The sequence below is a fragment of the Typha angustifolia genome, chromosome 14, assembly GCF_048772165.1.
Source record: "Typha angustifolia cultivar Huaian chromosome 14, ASM4877216v1, whole genome shotgun sequence".
Classification (NCBI taxonomy): domain Eukaryota; kingdom Viridiplantae; phylum Streptophyta; class Magnoliopsida; order Poales; family Typhaceae; genus Typha; species Typha angustifolia.
The window spans coordinates 6,555,598-6,582,248 of NC_133252.1; the positions used below are offsets into that span (position 1 = coordinate 6,555,598).

The window sequence follows — 26,651 nt, forward strand, 5'->3', positions numbered from 1 at the left end:
GCAAGACATCCTAGGATTAATCACTTTGAAGTGGTAATCTGCTTGCATAGTTTATTACTTTCTAGTCTTGAGCACTTTCTCTTAATTTATTTATTGTTCTTGTGCTCTTGCTTTTCGTTTTGTTACTATGGATATGTCTAGATAGAGTCAGCCAACCATGAGACTTCCTCTTATGGATCGTTCCAATTAGCCAAGGATGAGGGCTTCTCTCAAATCCATAGACAAGATAGCATGGCTATCGGTCATCCAGGGATACTCAATCCCTCCTGCCTTCGTGAGTACGATGCCTTTAGAGACAAATTGATAGAACAGTGAAACAAGACCGACTACGATAATTCAAGGTGGAATAGTGAGGCACTAAACATCATTTGTCAGTGGTGTGACCTAGGATAGTTTCGTACGATTTGTACCTATAAAGTTGCAAAAAGGATGCATGAGACATACCAGAAACCACCAATGCTACAAAGCTCTCTAAACTCCAAAGGCTAATTACCAGGTTTGAGAGGGTACAGAGGATAATGAAATCTTTGATTAGTTTTACACCAAGTAGAGCGATATTGTTTCTAGTTTTAATCTTAGCAATAGAATCACTGAGAGTAAGGTTGAGGAAAATACTTAAATCTATACCCGAGGGTAAGGCTGAGGAAATCTCTTTCCACTATTAAAGGGCAACCTTAGAAGATTTGAAGCGATCTCTCACGTCCAAGAAAGTCCGAAGGAAACACCAAGAGAAGAAGGGAGGAGAGATCCATTTAATATGCCAAGATCTCATCAACACTGTTGAGCTTTAAAGAAGAACTTAAGAACCTTGAAGCTTGTTCACCCATCCACCACCACCAACACTTCTTAGGAGAAGACCTATCTCCGAGGCGGCATACCAAGGCAGAGGCAAGTTTATTAGCAAGCATCATGTTAACTGAGGGTGTACTCAGGCCAGAAACTTGGGAGTCTACCACCACCATGTGTGATCGGCATATCATGTGTGATCGGCAAATCATGTGTGATCAATTTGAGAGGCTATATCCGATTGTAAACTTCTAATATATCGATTTAATTGGGCAAGTCCGTAGATTTTCCTTTCTTGTGTGATAGGAAGGTTTTCCACGTAAATCTTGTATCTGTGGATGTGATTTCTGAGCATGTCTTAAAAGCTAATGATCTGTATTAGACATTGCTCTTTGCATGCTAGACCTCTAGTTACCTATTCTAATATGCTCTCCCTAGAAAGTTATCCCTTTCCACGTAAATATAGTATTTGTATATGTGATTTCTGAGCATGTCTTAAAAGCTAATGATCTGTATTAGACATTGCTCTTTGCATGCTAGACCTCTAGTTACCTATTCTAATATGTTCTCCCTAGAGATCTAGGGATAACTCGTAGCATAGCATAAACCTTAGTAGCACATAACTTAGCTTGCTTGGGATTTTCTCAATACTATACACAGAGGGAAAAAAAAAAAGTTTATTACCCAAGAAATCCACCAAACCAATTCAGCATCAATAAAAATACTGATTGCTTTAATTCAGAAAGAAGGCACGGAAATTTTCCAATATATCACATATTCTACCTCCCCAAAAAGTCCGAATTCCATTTTCATCTTGCTTATTCCCTAACCAAAAAGATCTTAAAAAATATTCAGCGGGATGTGGATACACAGTTGATAAAGCAATCCTATTACAATCTGTTATTCTCCTTAACAGGAACAGCCATGCATCTTCCTTGGGTTCTAAAGGTGTCATGGTGCTACAAGATACATCTCCTTAACAGGAACAGTCACTTGGCTCTTCAAGTGGCAATAGTGCCAAAAAAGAGGAGGAAAAAAATGATGCAAGTAGTTAAGCTAGATTAAAAAAATAACAAACTATTACCTCGAAGGCTGGAAGGCTCTAAGATAAATGCATATACTCGGCAGTTGTGCAAAAAAAGAAAGAGGAAAAAAATGATGAAACTAGATGAGCTAGATACAAGATAAAATGTCAAGTGGAAGGCTATAAGATAAACTCACATACTGCCTTGTAAAACAAAAGCAATAAAAAATTTGGCATAAAGAGAAGCAAAATAATTTATCTCCTTAGTCCAGGCTGCTGTATAGTTAAGTGGCCAACAAAAAGAAGTCTGAATTAAAGACTTACAAGTTAGATGTTCGGGTGTGTGCATCAAGTTGAATGTCGGAAGATTTTGTAGCCACAGAAGATTTACTTGTTGAGGAACCCACATTTCTAACAGACACAGCTTGAATGGATGCCTCGAGGACAGAATCACAACCATCCAAACTATTCAAAATAGAATCCCTCTTTTGTCTGACTGGCTCAACAGATCCATCATCACCTCTTTCTATGTGGAAATAAAGGTATTTCTGCTTCGGCCTCTGTACTTCATTCTCGTTTACTTTATCTAAAGATGAAGATAACTGATCGGGCACCACTTCAGAAAAAGTAGGATTGACGTGATTCCCAACAACCTTTAAGGAAGAAGGTGGCAGATTTGTATCTTGAGCATCAATCACACTCATTGTAGACATGTCAGCCCCACCATAATTTTTGCAATCCAGAGGGATTTCTTTCCAATCTTTTTCCTGAGAACAGTTAAGGGTATCATCTTGTTTCACTTCTGAAGAAACCAATGTTGGTGAGTGGACATTTTGTACAGTCAGGGCAGATGCACTTTTACCTGCAGGACTATCCGAAAATTCTATACTGTCAGATGTCATAGGGCTCACAGCATTCACATCAGCAGAATGATGGAGAGAACTTGTCATTGGAGAGCTAACACAACCATTAGGGATCAAGTCAACGGACCTTGAGGCCTCATGATGATCATCAATAGCTTCAGCATTGGCAGACATAGCTTCTAAAGCACGATGCAGGCGCTTTGATGGAGGCAAAGCTGCTTCCACATCTACTGTTAGAACCTTTGGTTGAAATGTATTAGTCTTCAATATAAGATCTCTTCCCGAAGGAACAGAGCAATTATTCATGGGTGAAGTATTGTAGTCTTCCTTGACCCAACAGGACATTGCATTGGTGGAACAATGATTTCCAGAAGTAGTGACTGTGTCAGGTTTATCACAGTTATCATCAATTATTGTCATTTCCAATTTGTTATTACCAGAAACAAAATCAACTACTTGTGTTTCCTCTGACAAACTTTTGTCCATCCTGAGTCTCGCTCTCTTAACTGGAGGAAGATGTTCATCTCCATCTGATTTATGAATACAATAATTAACTGCATTCTGACAAATTGGAGACTTTGGACGAATTTCACACAACTCAACCTTCAAGTCTGGCTCCTTATTCAATCTATCAAATTCTGCAGAACTAGCTAACCTCTTTCGATTTGGTTTCCTTTTTTTCTTAAAATAGAGCGTTTTTGTTGGGAGATCAAATTTGTCATTCAATATAAGTTCTGTCTCCATGGATCCATCCACAGATACTTTAGATTTGCAACTACTTTCTGGCATACTCCCAGAACTTATATTATTAGCCTCATGGTATGTTTTACATAATTCAGACAGCCTGTAAATTTGGATTTCATTAGAAAGCAGACCAGAAGAATGAGGCAAAGTGTCATCTATATTTGATGCACAGTAGTCATCTCTTACATCATTATTTTGTGTGGACTCTTCCTGCACCTTGTTAGCAATTAAATCACCAGAAGCTACATCTGAATCATTTAGTGCCATGGTGGATGCCTCAACCTTTTTGGGCTCACCATTTGACAAACTTCTAGACCTCCAAAGCAACGGTGACCTATTTTGTGTGGTAATATTTTGTTGTAATGTATCCACTAGTCTTTTCTTTCTTGTAGTAGTAATAGTAGTAGTCAAATGGTTATGACCAAGTTCATCAAGAGTAGATACTTTTTCAGCTGGCTCATTAGGGGCTGAATTCCCATTGCAGTGTTCACCTTCCATCAAGGTCATAGAAGTTTCTTCAGAACTGACCATGTCACAGCTTCCTATTGAAGCACATAGGGTTTCTGACTTATGGTTATTGGCCATGAAGGAGCCAACTTTTGGACTTTCTCTACCAGAACTGCTATCAAGAGATTCTAGGTTTCCAGTTTTTGGTCCACTACAATCATTGGCCAAATTAAACTCATTATGTTTCTGTTTCTTCAGTGACTCATAGATATCAATTATCTCATCAACTGCACGAACAAAATCTGACCCTTTGCCCTGGCGCTTCACTAATAGACTTTTCTTCTTTTCTTCAGTGAATGCTTCAATATCAGCATAATTGCAAAAGGCACTACATAAATAATCCAAGGTCAGATAGAATTCAGTAGAAAAGAAGGCTTGCAGTGGTCCAATGAATTCAGAAAAGAGATTAAAGGAAATTTGACATGCCAGGATAGCAGCTAGAAATATTTAAGTAATGCAAATTACACTACTATAATATATGTATACTGATCTAAAGAACATAAAGATGTACCATCATGGTAAATCATGGAAGATAGCTAGTCAAGACAAACTCCAATACATTAAATGTTGAAAAGCTCAATGAATTCAAATTAGTTTTTCAATTAAAAAGATAATATGCATATGCATCTACAGAATTATTCTGAAATAACTTCTTTTCCTAAGTAAACATGCATAAGACATGTTCATTAACTAGCATTTTGAAAAAAGAATCAAGACCACTTTAATTATTGTAAGCTAAGCATATGTATTAGTTCCATTAGAAAGAATTATAAAAAAATAAAGGATATTGAAACCATAAAGGCACAATTTACCACCGCAATAACATAGATCAAGTCAAGGATTCTAGTCAACACAAACTCCAATACATTAAATGTTGAAAAACTCAATGAATTCAAATCGGTCTTTCAATTAAAAGGATATATGTGTATGCATCTACAGAATTATTTTAAAATACTTTATTTCCTAGTTCAGCATGCATAAGACATGCTCATTAACTAGCATTTGTAGTAAAAATGTTGACAAAAGAATCAAGACCACTTTAATTATAGTGAGATAAGCATAGGTATGAGTTCCATTAAGAAAAAACTATAAAAAGAACTAAAGGATATTGAAAATGTAAAGACACAACTTATCACCACAAAAATATAGATCAAGTCAAGGATTCTCATGCCAGTGGACACAATTTATGACTATGGCAAGTTCTAAAATATATAATATGCCCTTTTAATGGTTACAAGAAAGTATTTTAGCCCTAGATATTGGTGTAACATGTCCAATTTTCTATAGAAATAGGAAAATGTGTTATCTTCCACGCCATAAAACTATGTTGAGGCTAAAAGGTGCAAACATGCTAAATAAAGTTAAGGACAAAATTATGGATATTTGAAGTAGATGACTTAGAAGGTGGATCTACATATGCAAGTGGATCTACATATGCAAATTAGGGTTCACTTTTGATCATTTTATCAAAAAAAAATTCATTTTTAAATTAGCACAAAGAATTTGGGAAAACCATAATTAAAGCTGAAATTTCAACAAGTAAATCATTAAATTACAAATTTGGGTTGAAAATAACCATTTCAAACAGTCCTCATGGAGTTAAACTTGGTTTCCACATGAATTAGACTCCAATTTGATGACTTCCCTGCTTTTTGCACTTTCTAAATTGTGGCAGAGAATCTAAATTTTGTATTTATTGGTGAAATTTTGACAAAATGTTCAAATCGGTTGAGATGGATCCATATTGTAGTAGATCCATTTTGATCTTACAACTAGTAAGCTCCAATTAATGGTTTTTCCTACCTTTCCTTAAATAAGTCTTAATCATGCTTGCTGCTCAATGGGCCGTGAAGTATGTTTAGCCACTTTATGATGCCCTATCAACACAATAGGAGCATATTAGCACTCTGATATGAATCGAGTCAAGTTAGATCATATCATGAGGATATTGAACTCGATGAATCGAGTTTTATCTTATCTGCTTATATAATTTAGTCAGAGTCCTAGTAGGTTAGAATTTATTTAATTTGCTAAATATAATTATGTATAGTTTTAAAAAAATATTCAAAAGATATTCATCGAACGTCCAAATATTACGAAATCAATTGAAAAAGACCGTCATGATCTAGAACTTTCATATTCAAAGTTTTTTTCATATTTGAACTCTATTTACAACAGAATGAAAAACTAATCTGAGAAGGATAAGGAAGACTAAGTTAGCTAAATTTATAAGTTTGTTTATTATTTGGTTTCGGATTTTTTTGTTTTATTTTCTATAAATAGAGTCTTATAGCTTGTATCTTAGGCATGCTTTGAAATAAAATAAAGTTATCTTCCTTAATCTCTTGGTCTCTCTCTATCAATCTTCTCCCTATCATCTAGTAAATCATTTTCTCCCTTGCCACCCCTTTCCTTTTAGCGATTTTTACCCTCACAGTGATAATATTCTTTCTCACCATATGCAAACCTTCTATCTTTAACTTCTCCTTTCATCTCTGTTTGCTTTAACCGTCTCTACCTCCCATACAGTTTTCACCTTTGTATTTGTTTGCTATCACAATTGTAGGCCAATCGTAACCTTCAACCATCTATCACATCCACATTTGTAAGCCACCACTACCATCTTTACCGACGCCACCCTATCACTATCGACCCATCACCTCCACCCAACACCTAGGAATCCATGCCTCCACCTACGAGGTTCATTCTTCTTTGGCCTTCAGTAGCTGTTCCAAAAATATCTCAAGATCTAACCAATCAAATATCGCAATCTCAAGTTCATTGGAAAGCTCTCTTCCAGAGCATTTATATATCCATATTACAAGAAGATTCAATGGGTAGATTTGACAAAATCGTCCTCACAAGTTTCGTCCTTGAATCTACCTAAAAACCGTTACGAATCGGATCAAGCCAACTCGTATCAATTGGTGTCAGAGCAAATTTGTCATTAGCTATGAACAATGGCAAACAACAATCATCTACATCCTGACAACAAGACATGGCAATCACAATGCCCACCAATCCACCACCAAGCGACTCGCGGCAGCTACAAAAGCGAATCCAGCTTCTATTTTCATGGAACGGATTTTGGATCAGATGGAGACATACCACCAACAAATTATGATGAGAATAAAGGCATCCCAATGGAACATTGAGGCGCTTATGCAAACCCTCCTCAACTAGCAGCATCAATCGCTGGTCAAAGATGAGCCAAGGCATACATCACCGTCAAAGAAGACCTTGCTGACCACACTGATGGCTAGAAATCCCGAAGCAGCCACCAATTATCACCGACCGCCACCCGAGCTGTCGATCGACGATATTGAAGATTAGAAAGATTTCGACGATCCAATGCCTCGACGTTTTGATCCTATTGTCATGGTTGCCTACCAAGGTCTTCCCCAATCTGATCGAGTGACTCCTTTGACTCTCGACGTGAGCCAGCCCGCATGTGGCTTAGGCCAAACCTAAGTCCATTTTGGATTGTGGGTGAGTCTTAGTCCTAGCTCTAGACCAATTGGTCAAGCACCAGCTAGCAGGCCATATTAGGCTGCACTTGGTCAAGTCGTAGCTTCCTCCACCAGTCTTACGCTCTTAGACTAGGCTCGAATGTCGAAAGAAATAATTCGACAATTACGGAAGGTTTGGAAACCACCATGGACATCTTGAGGACAAGGTGGTCGAAAACGTGTTGATTTGATGCGAACCAAGTCAGGTTGATCACATCATGAAAATATTGGGATTGATGGATCGAGTCTGTCAAAGTCCTTGTAGGTTAGAATTTGTTTAATTAACTAAATCCAATTATACATAATTTCAAAAAAAAAATTCACCCAATGTCCAAATATTACAAAACTAATTAGAAAAAATCGACTACGTAATGATCTAGAACTTTGGTATTCAAAATTTCTTTAGATTCAAACTCTATCTATAGCGTAACAAAAAACTAATCCTATAAGGATAAGGAAAACTGATTTAGCTAAGTTTTTACTTTTTAATTAGCTATCCACATTCTCTTCCACAACAATAATATTCTAAGTTTCAAGAGGATCCAATGGGTAGATCTAACGGAATCGTCCTCGCAAGTTCCGTCCTCAAATCTATCCAGAAACCATTATAAATTGGATCAAGGTTCATATCACACTTCTCATGCCGATTGGAAGGGCAATCCTAGAATAAGGTACACTATGAAAGAACTAATTGATGAACATATGCAGTGATCTCCTTAGCTAGGAGAATTATTTGTTCTATGGAACTACTGCTTACGAACTTATCGGGCAGGATGATTCATCGCCAGAGATGGATTAGAACCAATAGTTCATTATCTAATAGATCTTTCCATTCTAATACTCTATCCAAGAGTTATCAGTATTTATCAAATCTGTTCCTATCTAACGGAACGCTATTGGATCAAATGACAAAGACATTGTTGAGAAAGAGATGGCTTTTCCCGGATGAAATGAAACATTTGATTCATGTAACAGGAGAAAGATTTCCCATTCCTTAGCCGTAAAGATATGTGGCCATGAAAAAGGGAAGGGATTAAGTATCTGACAACTGAGATTGGGAGCTTCGAGCGAGGCAAAAGTGCCTAGGCCACTATTAGAGGAGCTCAAGAGATGAAATGGTTGCGTGATTGATGACAGTGAGGGGGGATTTGTTGGAAGAGGGGAATAGGTAATGGAAGTAATGCATCCTAACTCGTGTCTTAGTATGACAAAGTCAAACCTAATAAGATAGCTCATGTTCTTTAGAACTCGTAACTTAAACCAATTTTAATAAGATAGGATAGCAAAATATGTTTTAGAAAAAACTGTCTAAAAACTCAGCAACCAAACAAAGCAAGTTCTCTCACACAGATAGAGAAAATTCTGTTGTAAGTCCTCATGCATGATCACCAACTTCCAATGACTACCAAGACAAGTTTGAGAACTGGGCATCTGTACAGGGAGGAAAAAGGAAAGAAATCCACAGCTGAACAATTCTTTCTTTGCCAATAACTACATAATCCTTCTCTCAAGCCTTCTTAGCTACAAGATATGCTTCATACCACACCCATGACAATAAAGAAATTTCATATCAAGGACTTATTAGTTTGTTTTAAATCAATTTAGGTTTTATATGCTTCAACATTTATTTTGGGCTGTCCACATCGAAATTGGCCCCTAGATTAGGAATTAACTAGAATTTAATAATAAATATATTCCTAGTACTACGGTAAAAGTTAGCCACTTTGTAAGGTAACCTATTTGGTAGGAATTCCCTTCCAAATGGGATTCCAAGTTGCTTCCTAATTGAACACCTAAAGCTTTTCTTACTTAAAAACAAAACCATGAATCCAAAAATTGGCCGATCCAAAATGGGATCGGTTGTACCCGATCTTATTCCAAGTCCAAATTGGCTAGTACTGGATGGGTATTGGACTCAATATGGATCAGTCAATCCGAGTAAGGATCAACTGATTTAGGTCGTACGGGTCAGATCTGTTATTCAATAATTGATGTCCTTATTGTTTTCTTCCTCAATCTCTCTCTTCCAACTGACGCCAGTGCTTCTCCAACGCAGAAATCCAGCTCCGGCAAGTATTTCAAACTCCGGCAAACACAAATACAGCTCCTACAAACTCTAGCAACCTCAGGTATGTTGTCTTTTTATTTATCAATTCTTCCATCCTATCTCTCGCTTCTTCACTGCATAAGCAGATATTTTTTTCTTTTTTACTTTCGACTCTTCCTCTCTCTCTCTCCTTCATTCCATAAGCAACAAAATAAAATTTTTGTTCTTTTTCTTTTCGATTCTTCCACTCTCTCTCCCCTTCTTCACTGCATAAACAGCAGATTTTTTTTTCTTCTTTTTTCCTTTTCAGCCCCCTTCCTCTCTCCTTCCTCTCTCTCTCTCTCTCTTTCCTCTTCTTCACATTAGAAGCAGAACTTTCTTTCTTTCGGTTCTACTCTTTCTCCTCTCTTCTTCTTTATCGTAGATGACGCAGAATAGCGATTTTAATTATCTTTTTTCTTTACTATCATTTTTTTTTAAAATTGAGATAATATTTAAAATTTACGTAATTAAAAATAATCTGATCAGATATAGGCAGCCGATATATATCATTTTTCTGGACAACCAACCCCGATCCTGAGTTCCAAAATTTCAGACAAAACAAACTTAGAATTTGGGTTCTAAATATATTTACATCTTTACATCCCTATGTACCTAAAGCACGAGAAAAGAGAGCCTATGAAAAAACTATAAAGCAGCAATAGAACCAAAAGAGCTAATAATCATCAGAAGGTCTTAAATTATTATTATTTTATTTCAAAGAGCCCTATTAGGTGTAAAAGTCATTTTCTTGCAATTGAAGATAGAAAAATACAATGGATTGACAAATGTACTTTGGCCAAGTTAACTTATTCTTTACCAATGGTTCAAAATTTTCCACAATATTGTAACAGCCCAGATGATTACTATTGGAGACTCCTAAAAGCCAAAACTATTATTACAGATTTAATGAATACCTCCAAATTTTGTTCAGGAATGTCATGCCATTAGCTCAATAATCAAGAGCTACCCTATTAAAATGTGTAAAGTTAAATCATTATCTTCACCTCCTGATGTTCTTCGAGTGTCTTCTGAAGATCTTCAGACAGCAATTCTAGATCAAACTCTTACAAGAGATGCTTGTGACCAGATATTCATCTAAGAAAAATTGGAACAATCTTATTAAAGAGATTGACATTACTTACGACTAGAGAAGATCGCTGCAGAGATAATCAGATTCTTGCCGATCAATATGAAGATCTACTATTCAACTCAACAAATTCACCCACTTAATTTGTGATGCTGGCCATCCAAAAGAATATGATCATTGAACTATTGATGGATAGATTCCTTACTGCAATATACTATGCTGAGAGAAACTACATTGGTCTACATCAAATTATGAAGATTCAATGGCTTATTTGATATTTAAGGAGGATTGGGTTAGCCTAAGGATGAAATCAGTACAGTGTAAGCATATGATGACGATGAGAAGCCTAGAAAGCACTCAAAAGTCATAAAAGGTGGTTTCTTTAGGGCAACTTGCTTTTTTCAAGCTTTTATTCAAGGTTTTCATTTTCGGCAAATCTCGATCGAGATCAACAAAAACAACTCAGGATTGGCCACAACCAATCCCGATCCCACCTCTTGACTGATTTTGTTGGATTATCAGCTAGATTGGCCGATACCCGATACCGATTGGACAAGTTCCAACTATCTCGACCGAAACTAACTAAAATTGAGAGAAAGAAAGGGAGAAAGTAAGGGAGGATAGTAAGAAAGAAAGGAGAAAAGGATAGAGGAGAGTAAAAGAGAGAGAATAGTAGAGGCTAAGAAGCTTGTCGAAGAAAGAGAATAAAGGAAAAAATTGCATATCTAAGGTCGTCGGAAGTCAACGAAGCCAAATCTGCATCAAAATAGTTCGTCAGACATTGATGGAGGCGGAAACTACATCAGAGAAGCATTGGCTTAGGAAAGAGGAGCAGCAAAGTTAGAATGCTAAAGAAAAGTCAAAGAGGGTTTTAAAGGAGAGAGCATCAGTTTGGATTTTTTTGCAGTGAGGTTAGAGATAATGAGATAGTAGAAAGTGCTGATAAGAGAGTTAGTGAGAGAGAAAGTGAGAAAAGATTTTTTACTTGTGTAAGAGAGGGAAAAAGAGTATATCAGTGTAGAGAGGGATAGAGAGATAGAAATTGAGAAAAAGATATTTTTCTTATTTTTTAGACTTCATATATGACTCATTTATATTCTATATTATTATTATTTTCTATTATTTATTCTGAAATTTTTAGAATTTTTCTGTATTTTAAAAATTATTTTAAAATATAAGCCGATATGAACGGCTGATACAACCGATATGTATCATTTTTTTGGACGGTTGAACCCGATCCCGATACTTGAGCCCTTGCTTTTATTTACTTTATTTAGGAGTTCTAAAGAGTCCTTATTAGACATTTAGAAGTAAAAGTTGCTTTATTAGAGAGCAAGTTAGGGTTTCTATACGAACTCCATTAGAGTATTAAAAATCAAAATAAATTATAAATGGATTAATGAAAGAAGAAGCTTCTTTCGACAGGTTGGTTTGTTTATCCCTTTTCAGAATCTTGTTCTCTCATTTCCAATTTTTCTACTCACTATTTGCCTCTACCAAATGGTCCATCATCACATCATAGGACACCCTATACACATTCCTATATCACCTTCTATCTCCTATGGCCAAGTAGATTATCATTCTCTCAACCAAAAGCTATGTAGGCCTTCTTTCTTTCCTCAGTTCATCTCCATAGCCAGTTTGGCCATTTTTTTGCTCACCTTTCTTTTCTCCTTGCTAAACTGAGGCTTTAACAAAAAAAATTAGTTGTTACCCTGGGTTCTAAATGTTGAAAGCTTGTCTATGAAATAATCTTAAACCGCACTATCTAAAAAACTGAAATTGAATTATAGAAACAAAAATGCAATATCTTTGTAATACAATCGCCTTAAATCAAATAGGGAAATTTTTATTAAACTCTCTTCTTATAGCATATTCTAATATTTACATATATAGGCACTTTATATCTATCAACATTTTGGAAGGTGGCTGAAGTTTGCAAGCAGCCAACCGATTGCAAAGCACCTATAAGCGATATGTGAGCGCCAAGGCGGTCTAGCATATTTAATATATAAAAATTAAAAATAATTATATATAAAATATACCATATCAAAAATTAACAATAATTCCTATAGAAAATAGCAACTAATTCATAAACAATAATCATAATTACAAACAATAATCAGCAAACAATTTCACAAACATTAATCCACAAATACCAATCACATACTTGCATAAAACAAATAGTAATCTCTCAGGCTCATAGTAGAATAGTAATTAGCAAACATATATGCAAGAAAAATAACAGCAAATAAAAATTTATTTATAAATTATAACAAAACCATCAAGGCAGTCAACCCGCCTTTGGGGGACGCCTTCTTTGTTTGTGAGGCAGCACCCCCAACCGCCTTTCGATACACTGATATCAATATCTTCATTATTCCATATTCCAAGATTGTAGTGATACGTCTTGTGATCTTGACAAATACTTTCTAAATTATGATTGGGCCAAACCATTGTTTGACAAATTATAGATAATTGTCTTTGTCTCATAACAAAACCATGTAATAAATAAACAAGTAATCATTTTCTTCTTAACCTATTGAGGATAATCTCACTATTTCTATAAATTCGGAGATGCTACAAACAATGAAGAATCTATAGGCACTCATAACTATTTCATGATTGCCCTATAAAAAAATAAAAATAAAATAAAATAAAACAGAAGGCTAGAATTCCATCTTGCTAAATATTATACTTTGTTATTGTTCATGAACAATTGAACATATAAGAAGTCTCACACCTTAGGTGAACTTAACACTAATAATCTCCTATCAAGTAGATGTGTAATTTAATCATAGTTTCTTTTCCTTAAAAGATTAAAAAGTAAAATAAAGTACCTGATAGAGAACAGCTGAACCAATTGATCCTTAAAAATAGCTGTATGGAGAAGATATTAAATGGTAACAAAAACCACCTAATAAATCAATTGATGATGTTCAGTTCAAAATTGAAATCACAAAACCCTCCCAAGATGGTTTGTTTATTAAAAATTGAAAAATCCATGTCCAATAAATACTTCTCCAATCCAAGACATAGGTAATACCAATAGAATAAGAGGAAAAACCTTTATAGAGTTGGAACTTGAAACTTGATTTTAAAAGTAAAGCCAAACAACATCAAAATTAAGTGTCACAATACTCACATCTGTTCAGTTCCATAGAAGTAGACAAGCATCTTCTTTCTAACAGATTTAAGGCCCCATCTCTCTGGCTCACTTATCTGCAGCAGAATTAATATCCACGAATAAAAAGTCAGTACTTGGTACTGTATGCAACAACCATCAGCCAAGTGATACTGTGATACAACTTGATACATGAAGCACAATATTAAGAAAAAAGATTACAAAACATGAAAGAGGAAGCAGAATAGCAAGATAAAAATGAAAAATAGAATACTAGAAGGGAGGATGAAGTGTAAGAAAGATGGTGCAATGGTGTACAAAGGTAGAAACTGCAATCAGGTTATATTTCTTTTTTTAAGGAATTAGGCATTCCACCCTTTTATGTATTTCAACAATTGAACCTGTAGCAAGGTGGGTATACAGTCAATCCTCCCTAGATACAAGACCCAAATAGTAGCGCCACATTACAGTTGCACTCCAAGCATCCAGCACAATCCTATCATATCTACAAAAACTCTCCAACACACTTCTACAAGGAGGGCCAGAACCCAAGGCATAGCTTCATAGAACCAATGCTTTGCTATTGAGGTTCCGCCTGGGTGGTAAGGCATCTTATTGGTTATTCAATTGGAATGTTTACATATACCCTAAATCAAGCGACATCTGAATACCTCCTGATAAAGTCACAGAGACAAAGAAAACACCAGAAGTTTGAAAGTTAAAAATACCATGAGAAGAATGCGTGGTTGTCTGGAGTTCAAAAGGAGACAAAATCAAAACTAAGTAAACAAAATCAAAACTAAGTACATGATAAAAGCATTGCGATATCATCCATACAAAAAGAGATCTCCATAAATATGAAGATCATGATCCATAAGTGGTCAAGAAATGGTCTTTCACCCACAAGTACATCATCTTTCACCCACAAGTACATCAACTCTACAAGGATTTCCGCCTAGGTCAGAATCTGGATTGACAATCAATTAATCATTGAACATCGCAAAGGCGCAAACAAAAGAGGGCACAAACACAAGCAAAAGGATAAAATGGATAGCATCTCAGATAATATGCAAGAAAAATTCTCTCCAAAGACTGATATAACAAAGATCTTTCTTATCCTATACCAAATTTCACAATGATAACACACCCTACAAAGGGTATCACTTCATGTACATCCATTCAAGCATACACAATTCCAAGCAAACAAAAAGAACTAAAGAAGTGGGACAGCAAGAAAAGGACCACAAATAAGTCACTCTGAACAAGGAAGCTCAGCTAGGTTACCGACTAAACCATTAACCAACTAACAAAAGTAACAGAAGGGAAAGGAAAAGAAAGGAAAGGAAAGAATTGGAGAGCAAGAGGATATATGAATCGAATGTAACACTAAGAACAACAAAAGGAGAAACTTTGTTGCTATGCAGGCATAATTTTCTAGGAAAACTGGTGCAATATTTTTCATCCTAACCAAATTCAAAAAGACAGCAGCCTGAGTTAATCATCAACATTCACCAAAACAGGTCCAAGCAAGGTTACCATCTGCATCCATAGTCGATTAACAAAAGGAAAACAAGAGAAAGGGTTGGAGGAGTAAATAAAAAAAAAATCAAATGAAAAATATCCAAAACAGAAAGAAGCGCCTTGCTTGGCATGCAAGGACAACTTTCCTCAGGTCTGTAAAAATAAGATCTTTTTTTTTACCCTGTCCCCATATTTCTCAACAATAGCAGCCCCAACAAAGGAAATCATCCACATCCACGCCCCACACACGAACCCTAGGTAAACAGAAAGAACTAAAAGAGGCGGCACGACTTAAGGAAAAAAAAAAACCCTAGATCAGATGCAGAAGAGGAACAGGAAAGGGTTACCATGGCCAATAAAGGATCCCAAAAATAAGTACGCCACTATGACAAGGAGGCATAAGTTACAATTTGCATCCCCAATCAATTCATAGATTGAAGAGGCCATCAGAGGGATTATAACCCAGAGAGAAACATCAAAAGGAGCATCTTGGTTTCTATGCAAGGACAATTTCCTCTACAGACCAATAAAAAGGAATTTCCTAACACAAACCCCATATTTCACAATACCACAAACCCTAGCAAAAACAAAATGAACAAAGAGGCAGCACCGCAAAGAGAAAACCCCAGATCAAGATGAAGAGAGGACCAAGAAAGCGCGCCTACCATGGCCGGCCAAGCCGGGAAGCCCTTGAGCTTTGCGAGGACAAGATCGCCGACCTTCCACTGCTGCGCGGCGGCGGCGGCGGCTGCGGCGGCCCGTGCAGATCCCTTCTTCCGAGCAGGAGCCATGGCAAGAGCAGGGAAGATGAGTCTCAGGCCACCTATCTCGTCCGCTAGGGCTAGGTCATGCGATTCGAGAAGACCGTCGGCTCCTCCTTCGTCCTCCCTTGGCCAAGAGAGAGAGAAGAGCTCCTCGTGGTTCCGACGGCGGTGGACACGGTGGTGGGGTTTGCAGGCATCGAATCGGCGACGGCGGCAAGAGAGGAGATTGTTTTTTCTATTTGGGGGAAAGGGGTAAAGAGAGAGACGGGAGAGAGCTTGGTTTGGTGGAGGGTGTCGTATGTGGCAGAAGCACATTCACATCCCACCTCTTCCATAAATCGTAGTGGTAGTAATACGTGGTAGAATGCACGTATGGACGGTGGATACGAGACACTAAACATATTACATACATCATTGCGTGCATGAGAGATTGGGATTGTGGGCTTTTCCTTCTTGAAGTGGGCTGGCATATTAGTCTAGGGCTCTAGGCCCATTTAAGTAGTAGAACGCTATTGGCTTCCCTAATGTTAACGAGAGTGAATTTTTGGCTGAATGACGTACCCTTACGGTATCTCCAACCGAGCTCCAAAACTCTAAATTTGGAGCCCGGTGGGAGCCAGCTATATTGGAGCTCTAAATTTGGAGCCCCATCTAAAAATTTGGAGCCCAGCTCCAATACTATTCAACTTTTAGAAATACCAATTTTGCCCTACAAAAGCTTCATTTAAAATTTTAAATTTCGTCCGTATCCTTTATTAAATAATCTAATTAATTAAACTGAATATATAATTAATTTTGCTAATCAATTTTTAACAAAAATAGTACCATTAGAATGCTCTCATCGAGATCTTTAAAATAAGTCTAATATTAAATTATTTAAGTTGTGTTTAAATATTTAATTTTTATTTTATGTAATATAATTTTGATGTTTTTAATTAAAAAAATAGTAATTTAAAATTATTTGTGAAACTATTGAATATTAGTCTTATTATAAAGATATCGATGAGAGTTTTATAAATATATATTTTTTATTAAAAAATAATAATATTAAGAGGTCTTATTAAGTGATTTAGCATATATATATATAATATGTTATATTAATTAAATAATAAATATGGAGCCCGGTGTGTTGGAGCGCATCGGGCTCTTAGCTTTATATTTGGAGCCTTTGCCTCCCTTGGAGATGCTTCAAGGATTTTCCTTTTAACTTGGCAAAAAACACGAAACAAATGTAACAAAAATGGTAGTTTATTCCCAACTATGTTTAAGAGGTGATAGGTGATAGTAGAGAGAGAAAAAAAATAGTTATAAGTTTAAATTATTCTTAAAAACTATGTTTAAGAGGTGATAGGTGATAGTAGAGAGAGAAAAAAAATAGTTATAAGTTTAAATTATTCTTAAAATTATAAATTTGCCTATGAAATGATTTGTAATTAATTGTGTTTTCTAGATTTGATAATAATATTTTTGTATGAACATTCAAACTATAAAGGGCATTTTGATTTATTTACATAACATATTTTTAACTTTTCTAAAGATATTTCTCGATTGAAATTGAGACTTGGTAGCGCTTGGTATATTGAAATCATCATTGATGGTGCTGTGGATACTCGAGGTTAAGATCTCATTTCTATATTATACAAATCATCGTCTAACACAATAGAGTACAAATATAATCAATAACAATATAACTAAATTTCTATCTAAACTATCTTTTATACTATCTCATGTCTATAGCTTACCTCATCTTTGCTTTAAAATATTTTTTTAGAATGTCTCAAGTCATTATCATATATCACATATCTAAGGAGTTAGAAAAAAAATAAAAAGAGTCATCAGCTAAAGGATCAATGAATATACCTTACACCGAATCAGTTATGTCAAATAGAGAGTAAATCATATATTAGATAATATAAATAAAAAAAGCATTATGTCATGAATGAGTATATAAATGTATCCTCAAACCTCAATAATATATAAATATTTGGTAGATGTAATAACTGATCAAGTACATAATTCTCAATAATGTATAAATAAATCTTCATATCATATCATCATCATAACTCTCTCAAATATGTTACATATGATGCATGTCAACCATAACCATAATATGATATCAAATGCAAATACATATAATGCACAATGACTACTCGATCATTCATATATATTAGATGATAATAGAATTATATGTAATTTTCAACATCATAATCATCAGTGTTATCTCAATATAACATCATCATACTAGACCACTATGCCTAGTCAATGTTCGATATCTAATCTCATTATTCTGCTCGTAAGCTCAAAGCATATCCTATTATATGATAAGGGTATGTCAATCATAATTATATTTTACCATATGCTAAGGGTATATCAATATCTATCCAGATCAAATTCTCTACTAATTAATAGAAAACACATGAGGGTAACTTGTCACACGCATGCCTTAGTGAAACGGCAGGTGTTCAATTGTCTATGCGCACTAGACTCAACTGATTCAGACATGGGCCATGAGATATCGCATATTAGTGATCATAATCATCACATCATGCACTCCTAACTTTAGCGCCTACTCAAGTACCCTTATGCTTTTTGTATCAATTTTTTTATCAATGAGATTTATCTATCTCCTTGTATATGATAAATCATGTGCATTTTTATCTAGTACTATAACAAGTCAATGCATATTAGAAATTTATGTGGAAGAGGAGTATGATGTGATACAATCTCCAAACATATATTTTTCACATGCATACTCATACTAAACATTATCTTAACATAAAGTCGTAACAGTATAGTCATCTCTAATCATCTATATATATCAATGACATATTCATATCTAAGATCAGTCTAATCAAATGAATGATAAAATATCATTGACTGAAACCATCTCTATATAAGATTATATAATTATGTTGGAAGCCAAAGCAGATTGTATATAAATATAAGTATAATATATCAGCAAAGCTCTCTATGAGATAAGACTATTCACAGTTAGTTTAGAAGACACAAACCACATATCTCACATCTGTCAACTAAGTGTCGACTCAACACTAACAGGGTCTACTAGGTCTCACATAAGAAATTTGAAATCTAAAAATATTTAAGTAGTATGAATTTAGTTATTTATCTAATTAGAATTTGTTCATGTAACATATAATGGTTTTTTAGACTTTATTAATTAATGAGGTTTACATTATAATGATAGCCTTAACATGTTGTCACTATAAATTGTATTCATTTACTGGAGACTCTACTTTCTTATTATATATTAGGTATACAATAATATTAATCTCTTTTAATATAACACATAAAAGGATCAAATATACAATAGTATAATTAAAAATAAAATTATATACTATATCTAATTACCATTCAATTAGTTTACAATTACATATAATAATCTTTATCCATTAATATAAAAATAATTATCAGACCTTAGCATTTTTTTATAGAAAATAATATATATAACAATAAGGTGCTAGAAATGCATTATATATATATATATATATATAAGTATACATGAACATTAATAAAACTTATATAATTTATTATTTTTAATAAAATTAAATATATTAATCTAATAATGATAATTAAGCTATAAATACCAAAATACTTATAATTACAATTAATTATATTTGCTCTACCTAGCATAACTAATAATTATATTAGTGAGTATATATAGATATATCCTTAAACTAATTAAGTGATTACTTAGATTTAATGTAAATAAAATAAATAAAAGAAAAAAGGAGAGAAACTCTCTCTAATACAATGCTAAGCCGAGCTCAACACTATCACTACTTAGCTCAGCCCAGCATTGTAGATAGCAACAAAGAGAAAGAGAAGAACGAAAAGGGAAGAAGGAGAGAAGAAGAGAAAGAAGAAAGGAGAGGAGACGAAGAAGAAAAGAACAAAGGGAGGATGGAGCATACTCGAACCGGCAGGGAGGGTACTGGCTACTGTTGGCTAACGAACGGCTCGACTCCGATGCTCGAGCCCAAGGGCAAGAAAGAGAAAGGGAGAGAGAGAGAAAGAAAGAAAAGAGAGAAAAAGAGACTCACCTTGGTGGTGGCGATGACGATAATAGTGGCAAGCCAACAAGGAGGGGGAAAAGAAAGTTTGAGAGAGAAAAAGAGGTGGTGGGTGTAACACCCAAACCCTAAACACGTGCATGGCATGAGCCCACATGACACGTGTGTGATACCTAACCATTTGGTTAGTTACTAACAATTAAATAAACCTGTAGCAACATCATAATTTTATCCACAACATCTAAATTAAGAATAACTTAAGTCTAACTGTCAATAGCATACCCTACTTGCGCCCCACATAGGCCACAACACATCATCAAGAGCTTTTTACAACTACATATACACAATGGTGGTATATATATAATTATTCAAGTACAAAATCACCTACTGCTACTAGCATATAAAATAAGGATAAAGACACATTTTGGGGGATGTCCACTCATACATCAGATAAGATAACTCATCTAGTGTATAACACTAACCACAGTCTACTCTTCACCCACTAGCAAGACCTCCAAGGGAGTATCCTGCTCCACTCATATACCTAGGTTTTTGGAAAGGAGAAAACAAGAGAGTCATGAGTTAATGCTCAGTAAATAGATCTTACCCCGAATCAGTGAAGCCAAATAAAGAATAAATCAAGTACTAGATAATATGAATCAGAAAGAGTATCTTGTCATGAATAAGTAAATGAATATGTCCTCAATAATACGTAAATGAAATATAGATAACATGTCATAACTGATAAAAGTATATAATCCTCGATAATGAATAAACAAATCTCTATGTTATACTATTATCATAACTCTCTCTCAAATATGACACATGATGCATGCCAACCATGACCATACTATAATATCAAATATAATCATATATGATGTATAATGACCACTCGATAATTAGGAAATCAGATAATAATGAAATCATATGCATTTCTTAACATCTCAGTCATCAATGTCAACTCTATATGTCATCATCATACTAGACCACTATGCACAGTCAACATCCGGTACCTGGTCTCAACATCATGTCCGAAGGCTCAGAGCATGCTCCGCCACCCGCAAGAGTATCTCAAATATAACCATACCCCGCCACCAGCTAGGATATCAATATTTATTCAGACTGGGCACCCACATAGTTGATAGAAACCTCATCAGGATAACTCACTACATATGCCCCGGCGAACGGCATGTGTTCGAATGTCTGCTGCGCACATAGACTAACGACCTCAGACGTAAGGCCAACATGATCACGACTATGTCGAGCGATCAATTATCTCCAAGCATACCCTAACCCTCGCGCCCACTCGGGTATCCTCACGTTTTCTATCAACTATCCTATCAATCATATTTCATGCTTTACTTCTAAATGACAAATCATATGCATATATCTAGTACGATAATAAGTCAATGCATAACAAAAATTTAGGTGGAATAGGAATCAAGAGAAAAATGATGTAATGCAGATTCCAACCATGTATCTGACATATGCATGCTCATGCTACAGATCAACTAGACATAACCTTACAACAGTATAATCATCTCTCATCATCTCTATTTATCATCATCATCTTTATTTATCATCATACTCATATCCAAGATCAGCCTAATTATATGCATGATAAAAATATGCTCGATTGTAATTATCTCTAGATAAAGTTATATAATCATGCTGGAGGCCAAAACATGCATGTACATAATATATAATATAACTGAATTTGAGAAAGACATCTAGGGGATAAGACTACTCACCACCATTGCAAATACCAAACAACCACTCATTCACGTTGCTACGATAACGATCAAGCCTCGATAGCTAAGTCCATGGGGTCTTGAATAGGGGGGTCGGGATCTGAAATTATTTATAACAGATAATGTCAGTCTTTCTATTCATTAAAATTAACCCAGCTAAAAGATAATTTCTTGTTGTAATCATGTACTCTTCATTTCTATATTTGTTTTATTATTTATTAACCATAATTATATTATTTAATAGTGTATTTAAAACATAATTATCTACCTATTATTCTCTTTAATAATTAAGAAAATAATAATTAAGTTATTACAAATAATTACACAAGAATATACATACGTAACCCGAATAATTACTATACCTACCTAGGATTAAAGTAGTATTTTATGTTGTAGGTATTTTGCTAAACATGATATAATTAGATTTTTTTACTAACTATGATATAATTATATTTAGTTCATATAAATTAAATACATTAAATTAACTAAACTAATTGAATAATTAATAACATAAACAAATATAATTAGTAATCAATAATATGCATATATATATAGCACCATGTGCAGCAAGGTGCAATCCAAGAGGAGGAAAGAAGGAAAGGAGGAGGAGGAGGGGAAGAAGAAGAAGAAGAAGAAGAAGAAGAAGAAGAAGAAAATGAAGAAGAAGGAAAGGAAGGAGAAAAAAAGGGAAAGGGGGTTGGGTCGCACGGGAGGGGTTGGGCTGCTGGTGGCCACTCAGTGGCCGGCCTCTCGCTGGCGGCTCAAACCTTCGACGTCCCGAGAGGAAACTGACAAAGAGAAAGAGCAAGAGAAAGAGAGAGAGGCTCACCGGCGGACAAAAGGGCCAACGGTGGCTTTTTCCGGCAGCCGGTGACTGTTGGTGCATTAGAGGGAGAGAGAGCTGGTCACGCGGCGGCGGCGGAGTGGCCGGTGGGCCGAGTCCCACCTCCACGCGTCATCGTGGCATGGAGAAGAGTGGCTCGGTGGGGGTGCGTGGCACCCCCACTGCTGCCATGGCATGCTGGGCACGAGGCCGGCCACAGCGTGGTCGGTCACGTCGTGCCCAGCAAGCTTTAGTTTTTCTTTTTTACCCTACTTGGGTTATTACAGTGGGGCTTGCGGTGTGCATCTAGTCGCAGGCAGTTGGCCGCGGTAGTGGCGATAGGGCGTGTGGCACTCCTCCACACAAGCTGCTAGCACATGGTACGAGGTCGGCCATAGTGTAGCTAGCCACGTCATGCCAAAAATTTAATTAACTTTTTTTACAATTGGGTTGTTACAAAGAGTATCTTTGGAACCTTTGGTATGTACTCATAATTGTTCAATAGAGTAGATCTAATCAGCCCACTGAATTTTAAAAAATTTAGTTGCATAATTCCTCCTTGGATCCCCATTCCATGTTCTTCCTCTTGAGGATATGCTCTATGTCATTTGTACTCATCACAAACAGCCCTTTGTTGAGGGCAACGAGGCACTGGTTCCTCAAGATTTGCCCATGAATTGTCCTTCATGAAATGTGGAATTGCTGGAGGCCGATAACAATTTGTTATTGCCTCAGCTCTTCTCGATGCTGGCACGGGCAAGATTGGGCTTTTATGATACGGTTCCCTTGTCCCCTCTAGATCTTCCTCATATTCAAGAGGTTGTGGAAGTAGGAGTGTCACTGCTTGGGCTGGAACAACCGTGGTAACATGATGGGTTACGGTACCAAAAGATCGGCTACAAAACGATTTCTTCAAAATCTAGATTTATTGTAGGAATCAGTCCGCGCAACCATGGAAAAATATTCACCAATTGGATTAGATTCATAACTCCCCGATTTACAATTTTCATATTTATGCCCTTCACAGATTTGAACTACAATTGGGACTAAAAGATGAAATAATGCACGCGATGGTGGTGGTGAAGGGTGGAGTGGATATTAAGGTTATGGATGATTATGGAGATGAAGGTGAATGGTGGATGTGGTTAAGGGATATAGAAGAAGAGGAAAAAATGCTCGAAATCCTAAAGAAGCGGGAGAACTCGATAGATAAGGGAGATTAGAAGTTAGGAGAGACATTGCCAACGGTAGAGGTGGATAGATGGTGAGAAGGAGGAGAGAGAGAGAATAGAAAGAAGATAGGAGGCAAGAAATTAATAATCTAATACACTTAGTTAGGATCTTTTCTTATTGTATTAGGTGTTTATTTTCTTTAAAATAAAATTCCTGTAAGTCGTGTTCGAACGCATGAGGGGTCGTGTTCGAACGCCCTTGTGAATGGCTGCATTAGGTTCGCAAATATAGAAAACGCATATCGTATGTTTGAACGTGGTTGGGCGAGTTCAAACGCTCGCGTTCGAATGCCTGTATCACGTTCGCACATCTAGAGATGGAGCTTTTTGAGTGCATTCGAACGCGATTAGGCGCGTTCGAACACGATCGACAAGAATCCTCTAGAATTAAGGTTTTATATTATTTTAAGACTTATTGACTAGCCTCTATAATTTATTGAGTATGATCATGTGTGTTGGCACATAATACATAATAATAATGTGTAATCCATTATACTTATTGTGTTGTATAATATCATGCCACTTGCACACATACATGACTATAAAGAAGGTGACTACTACATCTCAACAGTACTTAATACCTCTCTAGCTAGCGTTAGGGGTGAAGTAGTTTTTTAGGTACCATGGCACGCTCGACCATAAAAGGTCTAGCTCGCATCATTCCACTTAGAAGGCATGATGATTAGGTGGTACAAGTCAGCTCCACTATAGTGGAGCTAGGGGTACCAACTGTATCCACTTGGTAGGACCTCACTGATGGGATCTATGCTTGGTTCTATCTGACACAGTACAAGGACTTTTAGGCTATGTTGATGACTAAGTTAACTCAGCTAACAACCGTTCGAGCTTACTAGGAGGAGTCTAAACAAATCTGCAATCGAATCACCAATTGATTAGACTTAGCCCTAAAAAGTACCTTCTTAGTGGGCTCACACCTAGCATTCAGACTGAGGCCCACTAATTCTGATGAGGCCTTCTCCCTAGTTGTATTGATGGAGTTAAAGTTGGGTCAGTTGAACCGGCTTTGTAAAGAGGAAAGAAGGAAGGTAACTCACACCCAAGACCCACTTAAGTGGACTCCTTTTGAACCCAATGACTTGGAGGAGCGTAGAAAGAAATACTTGTGCTTTTATTGTGATGATTGTTTTACCTTGGTTATAAATGCAAAAGTCAGCCAATTAACGTCATATTCTTCAATGGTCTCAAAGAGAATGAATCTGAGTCCACTGATTTGCATGATCGACTATACAAGTACAAGGATGTGAAGGACTAGTCACCTTATAAACAAGGTGTCGAAAGTGTGATGGATTCATACAATTCGACCATTGTGAATTAGTCGAGTCGAGTCGAGTTAGTTAGTTGAATATATTTATTGATTATAATTTCAAATAAAGTGGATGTAAGCTCAATAAGGAAAATAGGATCTGACCCACTATAATTCTACTACTATAAATAGGAGATTGTCTTTATTGTTTTATTACATTTACTGTTTTATTGTAGCTATTATATTATCTTTATTTTTCTAAGAGTAGATCTTAACCTTAAAACTCTTTCAAGCTTTATAAACCCTAGTCACTACCTTCCTCTATAAGCCACCTTACCTTATGGCCATCTCTTACTACCCTTGGTCGTATACCACCCTCTGACGACCATCGTAACATTTGATAAATATAAATTTATTCAATTTTGACCTTCCTTTATTGTTTTAGTTTTAACTTTTCATTCTGACCTTAGAATAATATCAAACAAAAGCCAAAAGAAGCCTAAGTCGTGAGACTACGATCCATAAAAATATTATAATTTTCTCACAAACAAATCGATCCAGATTTGGTTTGTATCAAAAAAGAAGAGGGGAAGAAAGAGAATAGAAAGGGGAAGAAGGGAGAAGAGGATCACCAATGTTGCTTTCTAACAGCCGTTCAGGGTGGTTGAAGGTGATGTTACCATTGACAGTAAAGAGAGTTTGAGGGGGAGGAAGAGGCAGAGGAAAATGATAGAGTGAGATAGATATAGATTTAGAGAGATATTTAGAGAGGGAGAGAGAGAGGCGGCGAGGGGCGTCGCAACTATAACTGCGATGGGTCCACTGCGACTAGTTGGCTAAGCTTGATTGGCTGAACTAGCAGCTAAGGTGAGTGGCACCCTCGCGTTCCTCCCTCTATGGCACGAGGTCTGCCATATCGTGCCATGAATTTTTTATTATTTTTATTTATTTTATTTTTTACTTAGGGCTGGGTTGTTACACCATGCCACCATTGATCTAGTTGTAGTTATGATTTTGACTATGGTTGATGTTAAATAATGGTGGAGTTGTAGTTTGAGTGGGCAACAATAGTGGTGTGGCTTGATGATGGTGATGGAGATTCTGGGCTAGATGATGATGGTGATGGAGATTCTGGGCTAGATGATGATGGTGATGGAGATACTGGGCTTGATGATGATGGTGATGAATAAGTAGATCGATACTTTAGAAAGGAAGAGGGGGGAGAAGTGGGTTGACCCTATGGGACTAGAGTGATTGGTAATCAAAGGGAGGAGAAGCATCAGCCTTTAGAGGATAGGGCATTGGTTTGGCTTGAAGAATGTGGAGAAAGGGGAGGACGAAATAAAGTTAGGAGGCAATAATGATAACCCTAATATTTGATACGATATAAATAGTGGCTAACCCTAAACCGACTCAAACTCGGATTTTTGTTACATCAAGAAACTTGACTACTAGATCAAGTAATACTCATACTCAAACTATATCAAATGTCTTGATTAAAATAATTAATCAATTTGTCCAGACCAATTAAT

General features: G+C 36.1%; 1 protein-coding gene across 1 annotated transcript in view; it reads right to left on the reverse strand.

The window, feature by feature from the left end:
- Positions 1–16,334, reverse strand: part of LOC140775299 (protein HUA2-LIKE 3-like) — a 38,925-nt gene extending 22,591 nt beyond the window's left edge. Inside the window, exons 1-3 of the mRNA XM_073118501.1 lie at positions 15,920–16,334; positions 13,755–13,831; positions 2,135–4,252 (exon numbers count right to left, since the gene is read on the reverse strand). Of these exons, the coding sequence (XP_072974602.1) occupies positions 2,135–4,252; positions 13,755–13,831; positions 15,920–16,333 (2,609 nt within the window). The 5' untranslated portion in view covers position 16,334. The remainder of the gene's footprint in view (positions 1–2,134; positions 4,253–13,754; positions 13,832–15,919) is intronic.
- Between the last annotated feature and the right edge of the window lie 10,317 nt (positions 16,335–26,651).